General features: G+C 39.7%; 1 protein-coding gene across 2 annotated transcripts in view; it reads left to right on the top strand.

Moving 5' to 3' along the window:
* si:ch211-51h4.2 (uncharacterized) overlaps window positions 1–18,177 on the top strand; it is a 97,164-nt gene that overhangs the window by 31,274 nt on the left and 47,713 nt on the right. For both annotated transcript variants that reach the window (XM_028588046.1, XM_028588047.1), the window contains exons 7-8: window positions 10,356–10,421; window positions 17,263–17,386. In XM_028588046.1, the coding sequence (XP_028443847.1) occupies window positions 10,356–10,421; window positions 17,263–17,386 (190 nt within the window). The remainder of the gene's footprint in view (window positions 1–10,355; window positions 10,422–17,262; window positions 17,387–18,177) is intronic.

Raw genomic sequence — 18,177 nt, 5'->3', positions numbered from 1 at the left:
CGGGGTTCGGGAAAAGTTAGATTTTCCAGCTCGCTCCGTTAGTGATGAAGGAGGCAAAACACTAGCGATGCTAAGCCGATGTCACAATCAAACGTTAGCGATTGGTTATGGCAGTTCCAGAGTGGCTCTGGAACTTCCATAACCAATCGCTAACGTTTTGCTCTTGTCAATGGAGAGTGGCCAGACTCTCTGTACAAATGAAATGTACCAGAGTCTGGTATGACCAGGCTGCTACATCTGCATATGCATATGTTTTTGTGAAAACATATGCAGCTTCTTCTTCTCTGGTCACAATTAAAAAGTAGTAGAAGAAGAACTGCAATGTGTCTGACCCCTGTGTTGGCGAGCCGCAAACTGAGCGAGAGACGTTAGCATGGACGTTAATGAGCTGTTATCCCTCGAAAATGTCAGCTCATGGGAAAGAAAGAAAGGTCGATACAGAGTGCCGAGTTTTTAACCAAACGTGGACTTCTAAGTGTTTATTTACTGAAGTCAAAGGTAAAGCCGTGTGCTTAGTTTGCGGAGAACAGATCGCTGTGTTAAAGGATTATAATTTGAATCAACACTACAATACTAAACACACAGAGAAATACAACAACTTGACTGATGCAGAGAGGGCACGGACATCTGAAGCTTTGCTAGTTAAGCTGCAAAAGCAACAAGGCATCCAGGGATACAGCGGTCAAGACCAGCTTTGTGATATCCCACAAAATCGCCAAAAACAGTAAGCCATTTTCCGAAGGGGAGTTTATTAAAGAGCGTTTGGTGGACTCTGCTGCGCTAATATGCCCAGAGAAAAAAAGAGACGTTTGAGAACATGCCGCCTGACATTAAATTAATATTGAGCAGAATTGAGTTTAGCCTGTTGATCCGGCCCTCCACAATGTGGCCCCTTGGGAAAATGAATTGCCCACCCCTGCCGTAGGACAACGTATGTAGGAGACTGGCTAAATTAATTCACATACTGTACATCTAATTAGCTCATTCGGAATACTTAGGTGTGTAGAAGCTAACTGCTAGTCTGGGCTGTGAACATTAGGGTCTAACTCATGTATGGAGTCAAAACACGTGATTTGGCCTTGATTTGCATTATAACTGTTGTTTATGTTTGTGAAGAAAAGAAGGATGGCCCTCAAAACTAACAATTTATGGTACTTTCACTTTCAGTTGATTGTTTGAAAACGTTTTAAGGTATGGTCTGAACTAAAATTGCACATTATACCTTTCTAAGTGTCTTAAATGTCATGTGTTATGTTGTTATTACATGTGTATACATTTGTATAGATGTTTATACATTTGTATAGATTTTTCTATAATTAAAAACAAAATAGTTTTGGATTTATGACTATTTTTTTGTAACTAAGTAACTTTTACTGAAAGTACATTTTAAATGAACTACTTACTACTTTTACTTAAAATTTTTCAGATAGGTAATTTCACTTGTACTTGAGTAATATTTCATCAAAGTATTAGTACTTTTACTTGAGTACAATATTTTAGTACTTTTTCCACCTCTGCCTATAGGTAAGAGATAAGACAGCCATCCACAGATACAGTATATCCTATCCTAAGGATTCACTGTGCCACATGTATGTGAAAACAAAAGATGATTTATGAAATGATTTTGACAATTATTAGTAATAATAATAATACTAATAGCTTAGTATTCTATGCACTAAAAAGGTATGTATAAAGGCTTTAGGCCGCCCCACATGTTAGTGTAGGACCAGTTTAATATGGAACTTAATGTTATACAATATTACTAGTAGGGGTCCCTGCTCCTTCTCTATTTAAGTTAAGGGGTCCTTAGTTTAAAAAAAAAAAAAAACGTTAAAGAACCCCTGGTTTAAAGTAAAAAGCTGTCATTAGACTTTTTTCCAGCTGCACTACGCAGGTGTTTTCCCACTGTTCACTACCTGCCTGGTACCAAACAGTAGACAAAGTTAGCGACTAGCTGGTAAGAGAGTGAATATTGGATTTGCATTCATCAAGTGTCCAGAAACATGATGCCAAATACATGCTAATGTTGCTGTGTGTCTGCTGGATGTGAAAATAGGCACCTGTTTAATACATTCGTCATACTGGCTTTATAGATCATACATTATTGTTGCATTTACAGCTTGTTGCACTGCCCCCAAGCTACCATGACAAAAAAAATTAACATACGCATCAATAGCATACACAGTTAAAAAAACGAAAAAAAAACGTCAAAGACAAATGGCAGACACCCACCCTCTGTGCTTATAAAGTTTTTGATTACAAGAAAGTCATGACTGCCCCCTATCTTTTTGCCTGTCCAGTGGGACTAATTAGTGAACTAAGACATAATTATACGGTGCCATCTAACTAAGAGATACTTTCTTTTATTTATAGAATACAAAGTCTAATTTACTAGACTACTAATTTATGACTTACTGTCTAATAAACTGTATATTTATGACACAAAGTCTTATATTAGAATATTTTCTCGAAATTTATAAAGTCACAAATGAAAGTCATAAACACAATCATTACAAAAGATGGATATATTCTTCCATGACTGGTTTTTCGACAGCATGTGGAAAAACATGCCACTGATTTTTCTGTGTACTAAGATCAGTATAGACTGAAGCTAAAATACTGTCTCCTGACCTCCATCACATTGTCTCAATTATAGCCAACATCCTAGTATGCAGTGGTGTAATGTAACTAAGTACATTTACTCAAGTACTGTACTTAAGTACAAATGTTGAGGTACTTACTTTACTTGAGTCTTTTCTTTTCATGCCACTTTCTACTTCTACTCCGCTTGAGCAATGATTGAATGAATGAGCAACACACAACTGTTTGGATCCTTTCCAGTTTCTAAAATGTGAGGATGTTTCTGCATCGACTACTTTTACTTTTAATACTTAATTTACATTTTCCTTACGATACTTACATACTTGTACTTAAAGGACAAATCCGGCGCAAAATGAACTTAGGGGTTATTAACACATCTGTACCGAGTTCTCTGGGATTTGTTTTCATGCTACTCAAATGTGACCAGTTTTAGCGCAAACCGCTAATTAGCTATTGGAAATAGCGATTTCTTTTTACTTTACCCTCTGCCCCGACGACTAGCGTTATAAGCTAATTAGCGGTTTGCGATAAAACTGGTCACATTCGATTAGCATGAAAACAAATCCCAGAGAACGGTCAACTCGGTACACACGTGTTATTAACCCCTAGGTTCATTTTGAGCTGGATTTGTCCTTTAAGTAACATTTTCAATGCAGGACTTTTACTTGTAATAGAGTATTTTTACAGTGTGGTATTACTACTTTTATTTAAGTAAAGGATCTGAATACTTCTCCAACCAGTGCTAGCATGTTTACTATAACTTCTATTTTCCACCAGGCACGTCTGCGCCGCGGCCCCCGCGAGTAATCGCTGCCATTCAAGTCAATGCTTGATATTCCACCAGCCGCGCCACGGAGCGTCCCAGAAGCGTGCATGAAGCTGCTCTCCGCTCCGCTAAAGATACGCGTCAGGTTTATTTACACATGAGCCGCGGACCATTCAGACTGTCGGGCAGGAAGTGAAACAGCAAGAGTATCCAGTCAGTTTGCAAAATATCTTTTATGTCTCCTTTACAACACCACGGACAACAAGACATTCATCTTCGAGGTTGACGCTCTTCTGAGAAGCTCCCGGTGTGGTATGGCACGTGGCGGAGGACGGAACAAAACCGGAACGCAGCACAGACGCGCCCAGTGGAGAATCAGGCCGGCTGCACACTGGCTGCGTGGCATGAGCCTGTCAGCTGCGTGGCGTGTCTGTTTTTATTCCGGCTCCCATGTTAACAGGTTAGAACTTGCACACTGCCTGCGTGACACACACGTCTCAGGCGCTGCTCGAACCACGGCGGAAACACTTGCATGCTAGAAATAGGACCGACGCCTATTTTTCACGCGACATAAATGCAGATATAAATGTAATTTAAAAAAAATAATATATAATCATCAATCTTCAAATATACAAAACAAAATATTCTGTAGCCTATTTTCCCGTTAATACCGCCGATGTTGTCTTTGCTGTAATCAAATTAGTATATACTGTATTTATGTTTAACATGGTATTTTATTTTATCAATGGGAAACATACATGTGTGCAGACAAGGCTAGCAGCAGCAGCAGACACGTTTCTGGTGTACAAAGACATAGAAAACGCCACACAGCCGCCACGCAACTGACACACAACAGAAACGCCACGCTCACGCCACGCAGCCAGTGTGCAGCCGGCCTCAGAGTCAGACTGTTGGAGAGAAACCCGCCAAGTCATTTCACTTTCAGTGTTCTGGACCAGCACAACTACTTTCAACTGAGCCAGGGTTGCACAGACATAGTATTAAGTATAAAAACTGTCCTTGAGGTTCAGACTTAATATCGTTGGCACAGTCTTGAGATATTGAGAGTTACAAGCCGGAGCCAAATACTTATGAAATATGATCTGCTTTGCTGCAGAATCTGCAGCCCACCAACCTTTTAAGATGACCAACTTGTTTTCAGTCACTGTTTTCATTATGTAAGGACACACAATGCAATTACTGCTGACACAAACATACTGTACATTGTTGTTAATTACAAACATACTGTAGTTTAAAGGAACACACCATATACCCTGCTATAAAAGCAAACGCTGTTTGATTTCCCTCATGGAGAATGCCATTATGATCATCAGTAAAAGTGATGATCTGTAAAGGTCATTGTACAGGCTGATTGCTTGATTTTTATTTCAAGTAAGCATCTGATTGATTTTTTTTTTTTTTTTACTTGAGAAAAACATGGACTTTAACTAGGATTTTGATCAACTGTGGCTACTGGGATAGCCACCATGTTAAATGCAACACACTAGGGCTGCACAATTAATCACATTTTTATCGAAATCGCAGTATGGACTAGTGCAATATCCAAATCGCAGGGGGGCGCAATATTTGTTAAAGGCAAAATATGTGTCAAACCATTCTGAATTAAGTATTGTGGTGCTGCAGAGACATCCTGGGCCTACAAATCCTATCCTACAGACTAAAGAAAAATCTTTTTTTGGTACAGATCCCCCCCAAAATCCCACTATAATCATTTACATTTTTTAAAATGTTTTTATTTTTCAGTGAAAATGAGAATAATGACACCAAAAATACCATTCCCTCCAATATCATGAATCATATCGCAATATCAGTCAAAATAATCACAATTACATATTTTCCTCATATCGTGCAGCCCTACAACCAGTGGTGGAAGAAGTATTCAAGTCCTTTAAAGTACTTGTACCACACTGTCAAAGTAGTAAAAATAAAAGTACTCAGTGGAGAAAAATCCTCACATTTTAGAAACTGGAAACAATCCAAACAGTTGTGCGTTTAATGGTCTAATCGTTTCAGTTGGACTTGTAGGCCTGTGTGTTGTTGGGTAGTTAAATTTTTAACAAAACATCGTTTTTTATAAACTATGTATGTTTTGTGTGCAAAAATTCTTCACTTGTAAAGTAACTAATAACTAAAGCTGTCAGATTAATGAAGTGGAGTAAAAAGTACAATATTTCTCTCTGAAATGTAGCGGAGTAGAAGTAGAAAGTGGCATGAAAAGAATAGACTCAAGTAAAGTACAAGTACCTCAAATGTACAGTACAGTACTTGAGTAAATATACTTAGTTACATTACACCACCGCCTACAACACAGTAATTCTTTATTTTTACAATGGCGTAGCATAGTCGGTATAGGCGTGTGTACGTCTGTGTGTCCTTTTGGGTACAGAGGAAGGGGACTGGGCTTTTAGCTTTGCTGCTGGAAGGTCTTGTTATCAGTGTGAGAGCAGCTCTGTAACACCTGGCCAATCAATAGTTCCCTCATTGTGTTCAAGGAGGCTTAGTGGTCAATCAATGCCGAGGCTCGAGGCTCGACCCCACACACACACACACAAACACACACACACACACACACACACACACACACCACACCACACAAAACATGACCTGCTGCTTTTACCCTTGCTGCCCCTTGGTCTTCATGTGCTTCCCTACACGGTGGAGCTGTTGTACAACACATAAAATGATACACTTACACTGAACATGCAAATACACCAAGCTTGCACACATTTCGAAACATTTTCAAACACATTTTGAAAATTCAGTGAATGCACATAAGTCAAAGAGACCATGCATTTTAGATAAGTTAGAGATACCAAAACCAGCTGTTTGTTGACCATAAATGTCATAATTAATGCATAATGTAATGCTTTAAAGGTCCCATTTTTGTAAAAAGTGAGATTTCCATGTTATTTCTTATTATATAGCAGGTCTAAGTGCTATATAAATACTGTGAAAGTATCAGAACGCTCAATCCACAGAGATGCACTTAGCCCGTATTCAGAAACTGTGCCTTTAAAGGAGACCTGTTATTCAATTCAATTCAATTTATTTATAGTATCAAATCATAACAAGAGTTATCTCAAGACACTTTACAGATAGAGTAGGTCTAGACCACACTCTATAATTTACAAACAACCAACAATTCCAGTAATTCCCCCAAGAGGAAGCATTTAGTGCGACAGTGGCGAGGAAAAACTTTTTAGGCACAAACCTTGAGTGCTAAGGAAAACTTTATTTTAGGGAGAAACCTCGGACAGACCCAGGCTCTCGGTGGGCGATTGCGCTTGTCTGACGGTGCTGGTTGGGGGTACGATGAACAGTGGCAATTATAGTCACAATAAAGATAATGGAGCTGTGACTAGAAATAGTAGTTGTAGAAGTCCATGGCATAACTAAGTTAAGAAACAAGAAACAACCTTTTTTTTGGGGCATGGATGCATAAAGATGGAAAGAGAGAGGAGACAGGAGCTCAGTGTGTCAAAGGAAGTCCCCCGGCAGTCTAAAATTATAACAGCATAATTAAGAGCTTGTCCAAAGCAAACCGAAAGGTTGGTAGATGAATCTGAGGACTATGAAGAGAAGCAGAGAAGATTATTTATGTTATTATGCTTTTCTGTATTTTCTGTCAAATCTATAATGTTACAATGTTGGTTGGTCGGATATAGTATGTTCAAAATATGATTTTAATAGAAACTTTTTTTATACAGATCATATTGACATTGAAATATCGGTTATGGCCATAACAGTAATGTTAATATTGGTTTTTGTTTTTGGCCAAAATTTTCAGCAACAGCTATGCCAGCCAGGGCATTAGATTCTTTATTGATATAAATGTATATATGTATATATGTATCAATGTGGGTTAACTCTTACACTGCTATTCTACTTTCAACTACAGTACTTCTACTAGGTTTAGAGTTTGCATAAAAGTTAAAGGGACAGTTTACCAAGACAGTATGTGTCGTTGACAACAATGTGTGGAGTCTGAGATGACAAATAATACCTACCATACACTAGAAGACTTTGAACAGACTTTAAAAAAGACTGAAGTCTGACACCATCTCACATCTAAAGACAATCATCTCACATCTAACGTTAAGGACTGTCATAATATGTAAAGACTGGGGATCTTTCAGGGTCACAAATTGCAAAAATGTAACCAAGCTAAGGTTAAGATATAACATGTCTTGTTGTAGCGCTCATGTGGCACAGACTGGAGTACTATGGGCTCCATAGTTGACACATTGGCAAATTCCACTTCGGGTATATAAAGGGCACAAACTACTACCATCAGCTGGTAAGTTAAGGGAAAGTTTGCCAATTTTCTGTTCTGCCGTACATGCAGATGAATGTCTCCAGTACGCGAAGGTCTGCTTTTATCCGCCGGTAAAACTCCCGTTGGATGACGCGCTTCAGAAGGGTTGAAAATCGGCAACTTTCCCTCTTTAGCGTTTAGCTTAGCGCGCCGTCATAGCAAACCATAAACAACACTGGCTCTAGCCGTTTGGTGCTGGAGGGAGCGCACCCATTGGTTGTTGACAATGTTCACATGATTTAACTTCAATACCAACACTTAAAACTTACGACAATATCAATCAATCGATTTTGTTGGAACGTCCAGACGGGAAAAGGACTGACTCGGACTGAGTTTTATGACCACCTTACACCAAAACAAACAATTGCGGCGACGGGAGAACGCCCAACTCTAGCGAGACTCTAGCGAGACTCTAGCGAGACTCTAGCGAGACTCTCATGATATCATTCCATCCATCCATCTTCGTCCGCTTATCCGGTATCGGGTCGCGGTGGGAGCAGCTCCAGCAGGGGACCCCAAACTTCCCTTTCCCGAGCAACATTAACCAGCTCCGACTGGGGATCGGCGTTCCCAGGCCAGGTTGGAGATATAATCCCTCCACCTAGTCCTGGGTCTTCCCGAGGCCTCCTCCCAGCTGGACGTGCCTGGAACACCTCCCCTAGGGGGCGCCCAGGGGCATCCTTACCAGATGCCCGAACCACCTCAACTGGCTCCTTTCGGCGCAAAGAGCAGCGGCTCTCCGAGCTCCTCACGGATGACTGAGCTTCTCACCCTATCTCTAAGGGAGACGCCAGCCACCCTCCTGAGGAAACCCATTTCGGCCGCTTGTACCCTGGATCTCGTTCTTTCGGTCATGACCCAGCCTTCATGACCATAGGTGAGGGTAGGAACGAAAACTGACCGGTAGATCGAGAGCTTTGCCTTCTGGCTCAGCTCTCTTTTCGTAACAACGGTGCGATAAATTGAATGTAATACCGCACCCGCTGCGCCGATTCTCCGACCAATCTCCCGCTGCATTGTCCCCTCACTCGCGAACAAAACCCCAAGGTACTTGAACTCCTTCACTTGGGGTAAGGACTCATTCCCTACCTGGAATAGGCACTCCATCGGTTTCCTGCTGAGAACCATGGCCTCCGATTTAGAGGTGCTGATCCTCATCCCAACCGCTTCACACTCGGCTGCGAACCGATCCAGTGAGTGCTGAAGGTCACAGGCCGATGATGCCATCAGGACCACATCATCTGCAAAGAGCAGCGATGAGATCCCCAGCCCACCAAACCGCAACCCCTCCCCACCCCGAGTACGCCTTGATATCCTGTCCATAAATGTTACAAACAGGTTTGGTGACAAAGCGCAGCCCTGGCGGAGGCCAACCCTCACCTGAAACGAGTTTGACTTACTGCAGAGAACCCGGACACAGCTCTCGCTTTGGTCGTACAGAGATTGGATGGCCCTGAGAAGAGACCCCCTCACCCCATACTCCCGCAGCACCTCCCACAGTATCTCCCGGGGGACCCGGTCATACGCCTTTTCCAGATCCACAAAACACATGTAGACCGGTTGGGCATACTCCCAGGCTCCCTCCAGGATCCTTGCGAAAGTGAAGAGCTGGTCCGTTGTTCCGTTGTGTGTCATTCCGATATTGGAAATTAGTCTGCGACAGTGGAATCGCTTGAAAAGTTGTTTGGTTGTCATGTTAAGCAGCACAAATACACACAAGCTGTTGAATTGTGTGGTGTGTTGATATGTTTGCAGCTCATTTTTGGGGGGACAAGGTTACATACTAGGAGAGGGAAAGTTTCTATTCATATTAGATGAAAACATGCCCTTAATTCCGGAGGATTTTAGTTCCATTTAAATATGCGTAGTTAATATCTCAAGTCAGAATCATCTTACAGCTTCCTTGACATTCTCTTTTCTTTGCTTTGGTTAGTTATTCTTATTCAAAAATACGGCTTTGACTGCTTTAGATGAGAGGACTAGCCTGCATGAAAATTCCTAAATTTGTTGATATTTCCTTTTAAGATTTGAGAGAGAGAAGATTTGAAAGAGTGGGTGTAACTCAGCTCTCCAAAATAACACTTGTCTGTCTGAAGAAACTGCTAATGGATTTTCTCTCTCAACAACCAACTGTTGAGAGATTACAGAAGCTTAGAGTTATAGGGAATGGAACAGATGTGGAGCTACAAATACCTTGTCTTGGCATTCACTTTGGATTGAAGCCTTCAGTAAAAACACTCATTACTAATGTTCAGCAACATCCATTTCCTTTATGAAAGCACATTTTGCCAACAGATTTTTGGCTTGATAAGAGTGTGTGATGCTCAAAGTACATATGAAATGTATGCGTGTACCAAACTGTTTTTATAGCCCCCGAAGGCAATTTTTGTTTTGAGCAGATATAAAATAGAGAAGTTGTGGAGGATAAAGGCACTGCGCTGCAAACAAGAAATTATTTTAACTCAAATCCCTAAGCTGTTCATAGCCTCAGATGCTAAAATGAGGCAACATCCTCATGTTTAATTCAACGGGGGACTGCTTGTTCAACTTCAACTTTATAGTTAGAGAGAAGTTACTAGCAGTACCCAATACCTAACAACCTCCCTTCCTCTCCTTTTTCTTTCTCTTGTCTAATTCTTAATCTTTCTGCAGCATTTCTATTGGAATAAGTTATGTCTTAGCTGGCAGTGAGGCCTACGCTGCTCTTCTTAATGTCAGGTAAGTCTTACACATATACAAAGACTCTATGGAATTACTGCAATTACCTTAAACATTTTTTTCCTTAATATCTTGAGTAACTTACGGTTGTATGGGTTGGAGTTCAGCAGCATTTTATCGAATCTGAATCCAGTATCAAATCTTCCCATTGCATCTGAAGCCTTTCAAATCGCTAATTATTGTAAATGATTGATATGATATGGATGAACGTTCATCCCGTGTACCTCACTTTAAAAAAGAGACATTAGAGGACAAAAATGTCCCCCTGAACTATTATGAATTCATTTATTTTCCACTTTCACTGAGTTAATTTGTTTAACCCACATCAGCCTGATCAAATATTCTTTCACTTTTTTTGAATTTTGTTTAGCCTGTTTGTTTTTTTATTTTATAAAAAGTGACACACAAAATGAATTGGTTTCTGTATACTAAATGCTAGGGGAATTTATTTTTTTTTTCACAGTCTGAACAGTCTTTTGATTTAGATTTTTTGTGTGTCAGATTTAAAATAATCTCCTTCTTGTTACTTTATAACACAAAAATGTCTGCCTAAAAAACTGCCATAAAATATTATGCCTTCATTAAGGGCATAATATTTTAAATATTTTAACCAACATCTGTCCTGATCACAACTACCAAATATGTATTCATTTCCAGAATTGTAACCCTTTAAATTCCAGGTTGTTTACTTATTGCCACTATTGTTTTTTTAGGTGGGGGGGAACAACACAAAAATGAATGATCTTCTATATAGGCTACTAAATGCTACCTGGAATACTCTTTTTCTTTTCTTTTTTCACAATCTAGGGTATGTCAAAGATGAGCAACAACATTGATTTCAATGAATTTTTATGTTTGCACAGTTTTTTTTAAACTGATGCAACCATGAGAGATGATATCTGCCCACTAAAGTGGGAGGCTCTGAAAGCATTGCATGAACTTACAGCATTCTTTTTAATTAAAGTAACCAAACACACACACGCTGCAGAGATGTTTCCTTAGGCAAAATATTCTATTGTCAGATGATGAGAATTTATTTATTTTTAAGTGTCCTCTGTTAGATGACTGACCCTCGTCTGGAATTGAAATCTTCACTAATGAATACTACATGAATAATACATTTTTGGCCACTACCTTTTAAGAGGGTATAACTGGCTGAATTAGCCGACATGAATCAGTATTTCTAAATGCATTCACGTACTTCTAAATAAATCAAATGATATTATGATATACTGTACTGTGGGGCAGGAGTTTGCCCAGTAGTCATTGAAAACATTTATACTATACAATAAAAGGAGAGTAAATATGTAAAGCATATTATTTAGGTGCAGGTTTGTAACATGTTAAACATTAGCAATGCAAATGTTAGACAGTTAGAACATAGACTAATTGTGGTATAAACAAACCAAAATGACTGGGTGCTAAATGTTGCGTTAAATGCATGCTGCACCAATAATCTTATAAAAATAAATTCCATTCAACTCCCTTGTTTTAGAATGGACTGCCAGTAACTCCAAGTAACTTGCCCAACACTGCTGATATTTACATGTTCTTTCTTGAAAAGACAGTACAATATGTGCAATATGTTGTATTATACAGTGAGAATGCATGACACATGTAAGTCAATGCACTAACTGTAACCTGTAGCCCGTATAGTTTAAAGCATTTCCAATATTTGCTGATTATTGTTCCCACCAGAAAAATGACAACATCATTTGTTTACAGCTAAAACGTTTTTTTCTGACAACTGACTTCTAGTTGCAGCATGGATTATAGCTGTCATCTCCCAACACAAAGCTTTGGTCTTCCTTTATCATTAAGATGATCCCCACATACGTCAGTTTCAGAACAGCCTTCAGGGTAATACTGTGTATATACAGGGTTTTCCCCAGAAAAGTTGTTTAGCCTGGTGGCAGGTGTCTTTTTTCCAGTCACAGACTGATGGCAGTGTTGATGTAGAGCCCAATAGTTTCTGTGATAACAATATCGTGGATGGAATCGCAAAATTGAGAATCAAAAAAAGCTATGAAACAGATTCCATAGGGCCAGGCCGGTATTAAGACAATGTGGTGCCCCGTCCAAATTTTTGGGGGGTTAAACTGGCCACTTTTGATTATTGTTAACCCCACTTCCCATCCCCCAAATGATACATTTGCGCGTACTTGTGGACCAACTCAACTCTGACAGATTGGTGAAGGGAGTGATAGTGGTCATGTAATATTGATTTATTTATAATTTATTATTATTATTATTATTATTATTATTATTATTATTATTATTGTGAAATTAGTGTTCATAAATGAGTAATGTTCTTTCAACAATTTCAAGTGAATAATATAACAATTTACGGAAAATATTGTTAATGCTTGTGTCATGTGGTGTCTCCCCCCACTGGTTGTGAATGGTTGGTGCCCCTGGGCACTGGCCCAAGTGCCCTTATGGATAATCCGGGCATGCATAGGGCCCTACATTAATCAATCATAGTAACATCAGTTTAAAAAAATGGTGCAAGTACCACAGTATCACTACGTCTAAGTTTCATTTAACCGTTTTAAAAATGTCTTAAAATACATTAAAAAAATAATTAATCAGGCTTCCAATACACTGGGGGAAACCCTGATATATAATAAAAGCTAAAATGCCTCTGTATTTATAGGTGTTCAGTTGTTCACACTGAACAGAGTGTTATCATACTGGTGTCGTTGACTAACTCCTATAGCACGCTCAAGTCACTGAAGCAAGAATCGATGAGGCACCGTCAGCCGTCTCTTCAGCTGATTGTTGCCCCCCACCCCCAGCACACACCTCCTCTTTCCCTCTCCAAAGCCTGTAATTATCTTTATCAGTTAACAGGACTAATTTATTTTGTCATGCCCCAGTAAATACTTAACGCAAATAGTATTATTTAAACTCTGGGGGTCGGTTGGACCGCTTCATTGGCACGCCTGGGTGCTTCATTATCGACCTTGTCAGCGCCAGGGGAGATGCTGCGATGCGTTGTGGGAGTGGGAAGGCAGGGTTACTGGAGTGAAAAAAGCTTGGGCAGGCTTCTTTGGATAAACCACGTTATTCCCCCTCCCCGGGGGCTGCAATCAATAAGTTACTGCAGGTCTGTGCAAAAAAACTCTCCTCTCAGTCCCACTGCTGGAGGATAGTGAGTGTCTTGGAAACAAATCCCTCAGAGCTCTGCAAGGTGTAAAGCATTAAAGAGATTCACTTTTATAACACAGGGACCAGATTACTGTCTCTAAATTATTCCTTCATCAGAGTTTGAGCTCATTATGCCTCGGCCCAGCGACGTGAGCGAAATGTGAGGTGGTAACGTTACCTTGGTCCGCTAAACAAATAGCCCAAAATATGTGGTTGTTTAAAGCTATAGTGCGTCATTTCTCTCGCCCCCTTAAGGAATTCTAAGTAATGACAACAACACTGTTGTTGCATTCACATGACACAAGCCTTCCGTAATCGCACACCGCCCCCACTACCCCTCCTCCATGCAGTAGCCAAGGAGGACTAAGGATTAAAACAACATGACAGACTCTTCAGGAGAGGTAATTATCTTAAGTCGATGTTTCTGCGAGCGAAAGTCACCTGACGGCACCATTTTCTTAACACAGCCATACTGAGAAATACAGAGAGAGTTTAGTGGAGCTGATAGTCTTAATCAGCTTTGTATCAACTCATTTGGCAATGACCTCAATGTAATGGATGTTCATTAATATCAAAAAGTTATGCACTAATGCTTTAAACCTACCTGTTATTACTTGCATGCAAACAGAGCATTTTCTCTACCTGCTTTCCAATAAATAAAAGCCTACCGCTGTTTCGGCGATGGAAAGCTTTTCATATGAAGCAACAGCAGAAAGATGATAGCAGCGTTTCCGCTATACATTTGGCAGCGGCGCACCGCCATTACAAAATTGTTGCCGCCGCTCCTTCAGCATTTAATGAAATGTCATAAAGTCGTGATCACTTGACTCTGCGAAGCCATCTGCTCCACTGAACTCAATCATCCGCTTCCTCTCAAATATGATGTGAGATGCACATTTCAAAATGTGTTATGTATCTTAAATTGTTCATTAGATATGTGTGATGTATGTAAAGCTGAACAGACTCACAGTAGTAAAACAGATTTTATTCTGATCCAAAGACTCTTTCTTTGAAAGAAAGGACACTAACATTATATCCTGGAATGTAATTGTAAGACACACAGTGTGATGCTTTTGAGAAACAATGGCATAAAAGCAAACGGAACTTAAAAAGGAACTACACGCTGTATTCACTTACTGTTGACAACTTTTTCCAGCTGTTCATCCCTGCCCCCCTCAACTGAAAAACAATTGTAACAGACACTGGAGAGGTGCCTCTTGTACTGGTTCTCTGAATGAAGAGACTATCTCTCCAGCTGTAGGCCGCTCGGAGACGGTTCCGATCAAACTATCAGTGATTCCACGCCAGCACAGGTGCTTTATAGAGAGCCAAAGCCACGTCCCTTCCGGTGGACCTCATGGGACCTTAATTCAGAAAAAACGAGTCAATGGAGAGATAAGAATTATTTTTTGATCCCGTTTGAACTGAGCCATGGATTACAAATATGATGTTCATCAATTTAAAAGATAATTTTTCAACCGAAGAAAGTCTCAGTTAGCCCTAGGTTTGTCATAGTACCACTTAGTTTTGTGTGAAACAGCTCAGTGAACTACATCTCTCGTCTCACCTAGCTTGATGCTCAACTTGCTCGCTAGCTAGCTAGCTTAGCTCTGTTCCACAACACATTATCTTACCTGATGTGTTTTATCCTGTGAAGTGTTTTCAGCAGATAAGCAAAAGAACGTAACGCTACATCCCCGGTACGAGACATCGTAGCTTCAGCGAGATGTCATCCATGCGACATTGAAGCGTGTAGTCTTTCTAATTACGTATTTTCACTCTTATATTTCAACAGTTTAACAATAAACTGAGACTTTCTGCGGTTGAAAAATGATCTTGTAAATTGACGAACATCATATTTGTAATCCATGGCTCAATTCAAACGGGATCAAAAAATAATTATTATCTCTCCATTGACCCTCGTTCATATTTTTTTGAAAGATAGGTCCCATTGGCCGGAAGTATAAGGACGTGACTTTGGCTCTCTATATGAAATAGCATAGGGCGTGGCCGGGCAAGCTGGTGTGTCTTAAAGAAGTATCCACGTACCTGATCTCAGGGGATCATCCCCGTACATATGGAATATGTAACGGTGGAGAGATAGTCTCTTCACTCAGAGAACCAAGGTTACAACGTAACCAAGCGATCTGACCCAAATACAGGAAGGGAACCAAAAACCAGAGCATTTACTAGCCTGCAATTGAAACCTTAACTTTCAGATCCATAAACTGTTCTAACCACACGTTGCTGGTCGTCTGTGACATCATCATCTCTCTCTCCTTCACTCGCTGTCTGTCAGCTGCTCATTGTGCGCCTTCTTCTAAAATATTAGAAAAACTAAAACAAGCCAGAAAACCCAAGACGTTATGATTGTGGTGTTGCTCCATTATTTCTGAGTCAAGAAGTGTCGGCGAGTTTAGGATATTCTGTCCAATAAACAAGCAACCGTGTCGATCGCGTGACGTGTGTTTACCGTGTTTGGTGCGTTTGATAAAGTACAGTGTGAACGCAAACCCATCCAGAATGAAAAATGCAACAACACCCCTCAACTCAAGTGAAGTGCAAAATGTACTGCCTCTGTGATTGAATCTCTATTAAATGGTTGTTGTATGTGCAGAGAAATGTATACAGATACAAGACATTACAGAACTGTGGCATGAGTCGAGGACCTACTTCTTGCATGTACATTCCTGGGTTTTCTTCCATTTCCAAACTGTTTTATGTGATTTCAAGCCTTACAGCTAACTCACCAGATGTTGCCTTAGTTTTTGAGAGACAGATTTTGTTTTGGAATGTGGCTGTACTTTGGCCACAGTTTGGAGGAGGTATTCCTCACCAGGGTTACGAAGTACCAGACATTTTTCTCACATCTTGGATGTGAATGGTCAGTGTAACGCTTCTCAGTTCAATTTTCTAAGCACAAACGGACATTTGGAAAAACAGAAAAATTGGTTCAAATATCCAATCTTTAATTTTTTTCCACCTTGACGAATAAAAAAATTGGATTTTTAACCTGTTTTTCCAATTTTCAGTTTTTTATTCAGAGGATCAGAAATTGCGAAAATTACAAAATTGCATCTGAGCTCCAATTATTCAATACTGCAATGGTATTCTATTCCTCTACTTTGCAGAATATGCAGGTCATTAACTGCATATGGACAAAAAAAAAAAAATAACTGATAGAATTTGGGGTCAGAGGTGCTTGCAACTGATAGTTTAGAGGTGGGGGGCGGGGCGTAGCTAGGCGGAAAGAGGGAGAGAATACCATTGCAATATTGAATAATTGGAGCCCAGATGCAATTTTGTAATTTTCTAAATTTCTGATCCTCTGAATAAAACAGAAAATTGGAAAAACAGTTTAAAGATCCAATTTTTTAATTTGTCAAGGCGGAAAAAACTCAAAAATTGGATATTGGAACCCATTTTTCTGATAAGTGTTACACTGACCATGAATGCTTACTGACTGTCAGTTTATGTCATGTTGGTAATTTGCTGACCAGGAGTGTGCAGGGGACCGGATGTTCAAGAAAAAAAACCAGAATAATTTGAAAGGTTCTGTTCTGCGTTGGCAATTCTACCCATTTGGTCACGACAGAGGTCCAGACAGAAGTGTGTGTTGTTCAGTTGTTATGAAATGTGAACATGAATAAAAGCATTCCAATGTGTGACTGCTTGTGTGTTTTCTCCACAGCCACATCTATGTGATCCCGGCCTTCGCTTGGATTCTATCTCTTGCTATCTTACTCGCCTACACAGTCATCCAGCCAATCACTTCGCTGCTTACCCTGCTGAAAGGAATGCTGCTCGTTGTCACGGTAACCATTATTCTATTTCATTTGATCATTTTCACTATTTGTTCCCAGTAATGAAACTAATTATTTTCAGCGATGATAACATGAGTTCATGGGGTTCTATTTGGTTTCATTCTACAGTACCTTTCATATGTTGCATTGACTGTGATTACTCGTGCCCATTTTATCAAATGTGTTCAAATCCTACACTTAAACAATAGCTTTTCAAAGGATTGTGTAGATGATGTATTGTTATACATTTCTGTATATATTTCAGTGCCTTCTTTGGAGATTTGTATAAACATAAATGGGACGTATCCAGACGCAATGAACGTATCTAGCAACCCTCCAATATACTGGCTGAAGGGAATAAAAAGTATATATTATATTTGGGTATCATCTTCCACTCTTCTCTTTATGCCAGGGAATACAGCAATACAAAACCAAAAACAAAACTATTATTATTATCTCAGAATTACGATCCTTTGCATCATGTCAACTTTGGCAATTTCTGCTGTTAAAATGGTGTGGCCAGTTATCAATAAGTTCTATACATTTTTACCTTTTTCAGTGTAATATTTGTGAAAGTAGCAGCAGCTAGAAGGTCACTGTTTTTAGTTTTAGATGGTCCATATTTAGAAAGTAATTTTTTAATAATGGGGATGTAGCTACAGGTCCAAATAAACAGAATATGCACTACTTTTGTCATCTAAATGATAGTTGATGATCCATTTTTAGCTACTTAAACATGGATCATGTTGGGTTGATTACTGGGCTGCCTTTCACTAAAGGCCTTGAGTGGTCAGACGTACAGT

This window comes from Perca flavescens, chromosome 9 (assembly GCF_004354835.1).
Source record: "Perca flavescens isolate YP-PL-M2 chromosome 9, PFLA_1.0, whole genome shotgun sequence".
Classification (NCBI taxonomy): Eukaryota; Metazoa; Chordata; class Actinopteri; order Perciformes; family Percidae; genus Perca; species Perca flavescens.
The sequence above is the reverse complement of the archived record's forward strand: the minus strand, read 5'-3'. Positions and strand labels throughout refer to the sequence as shown.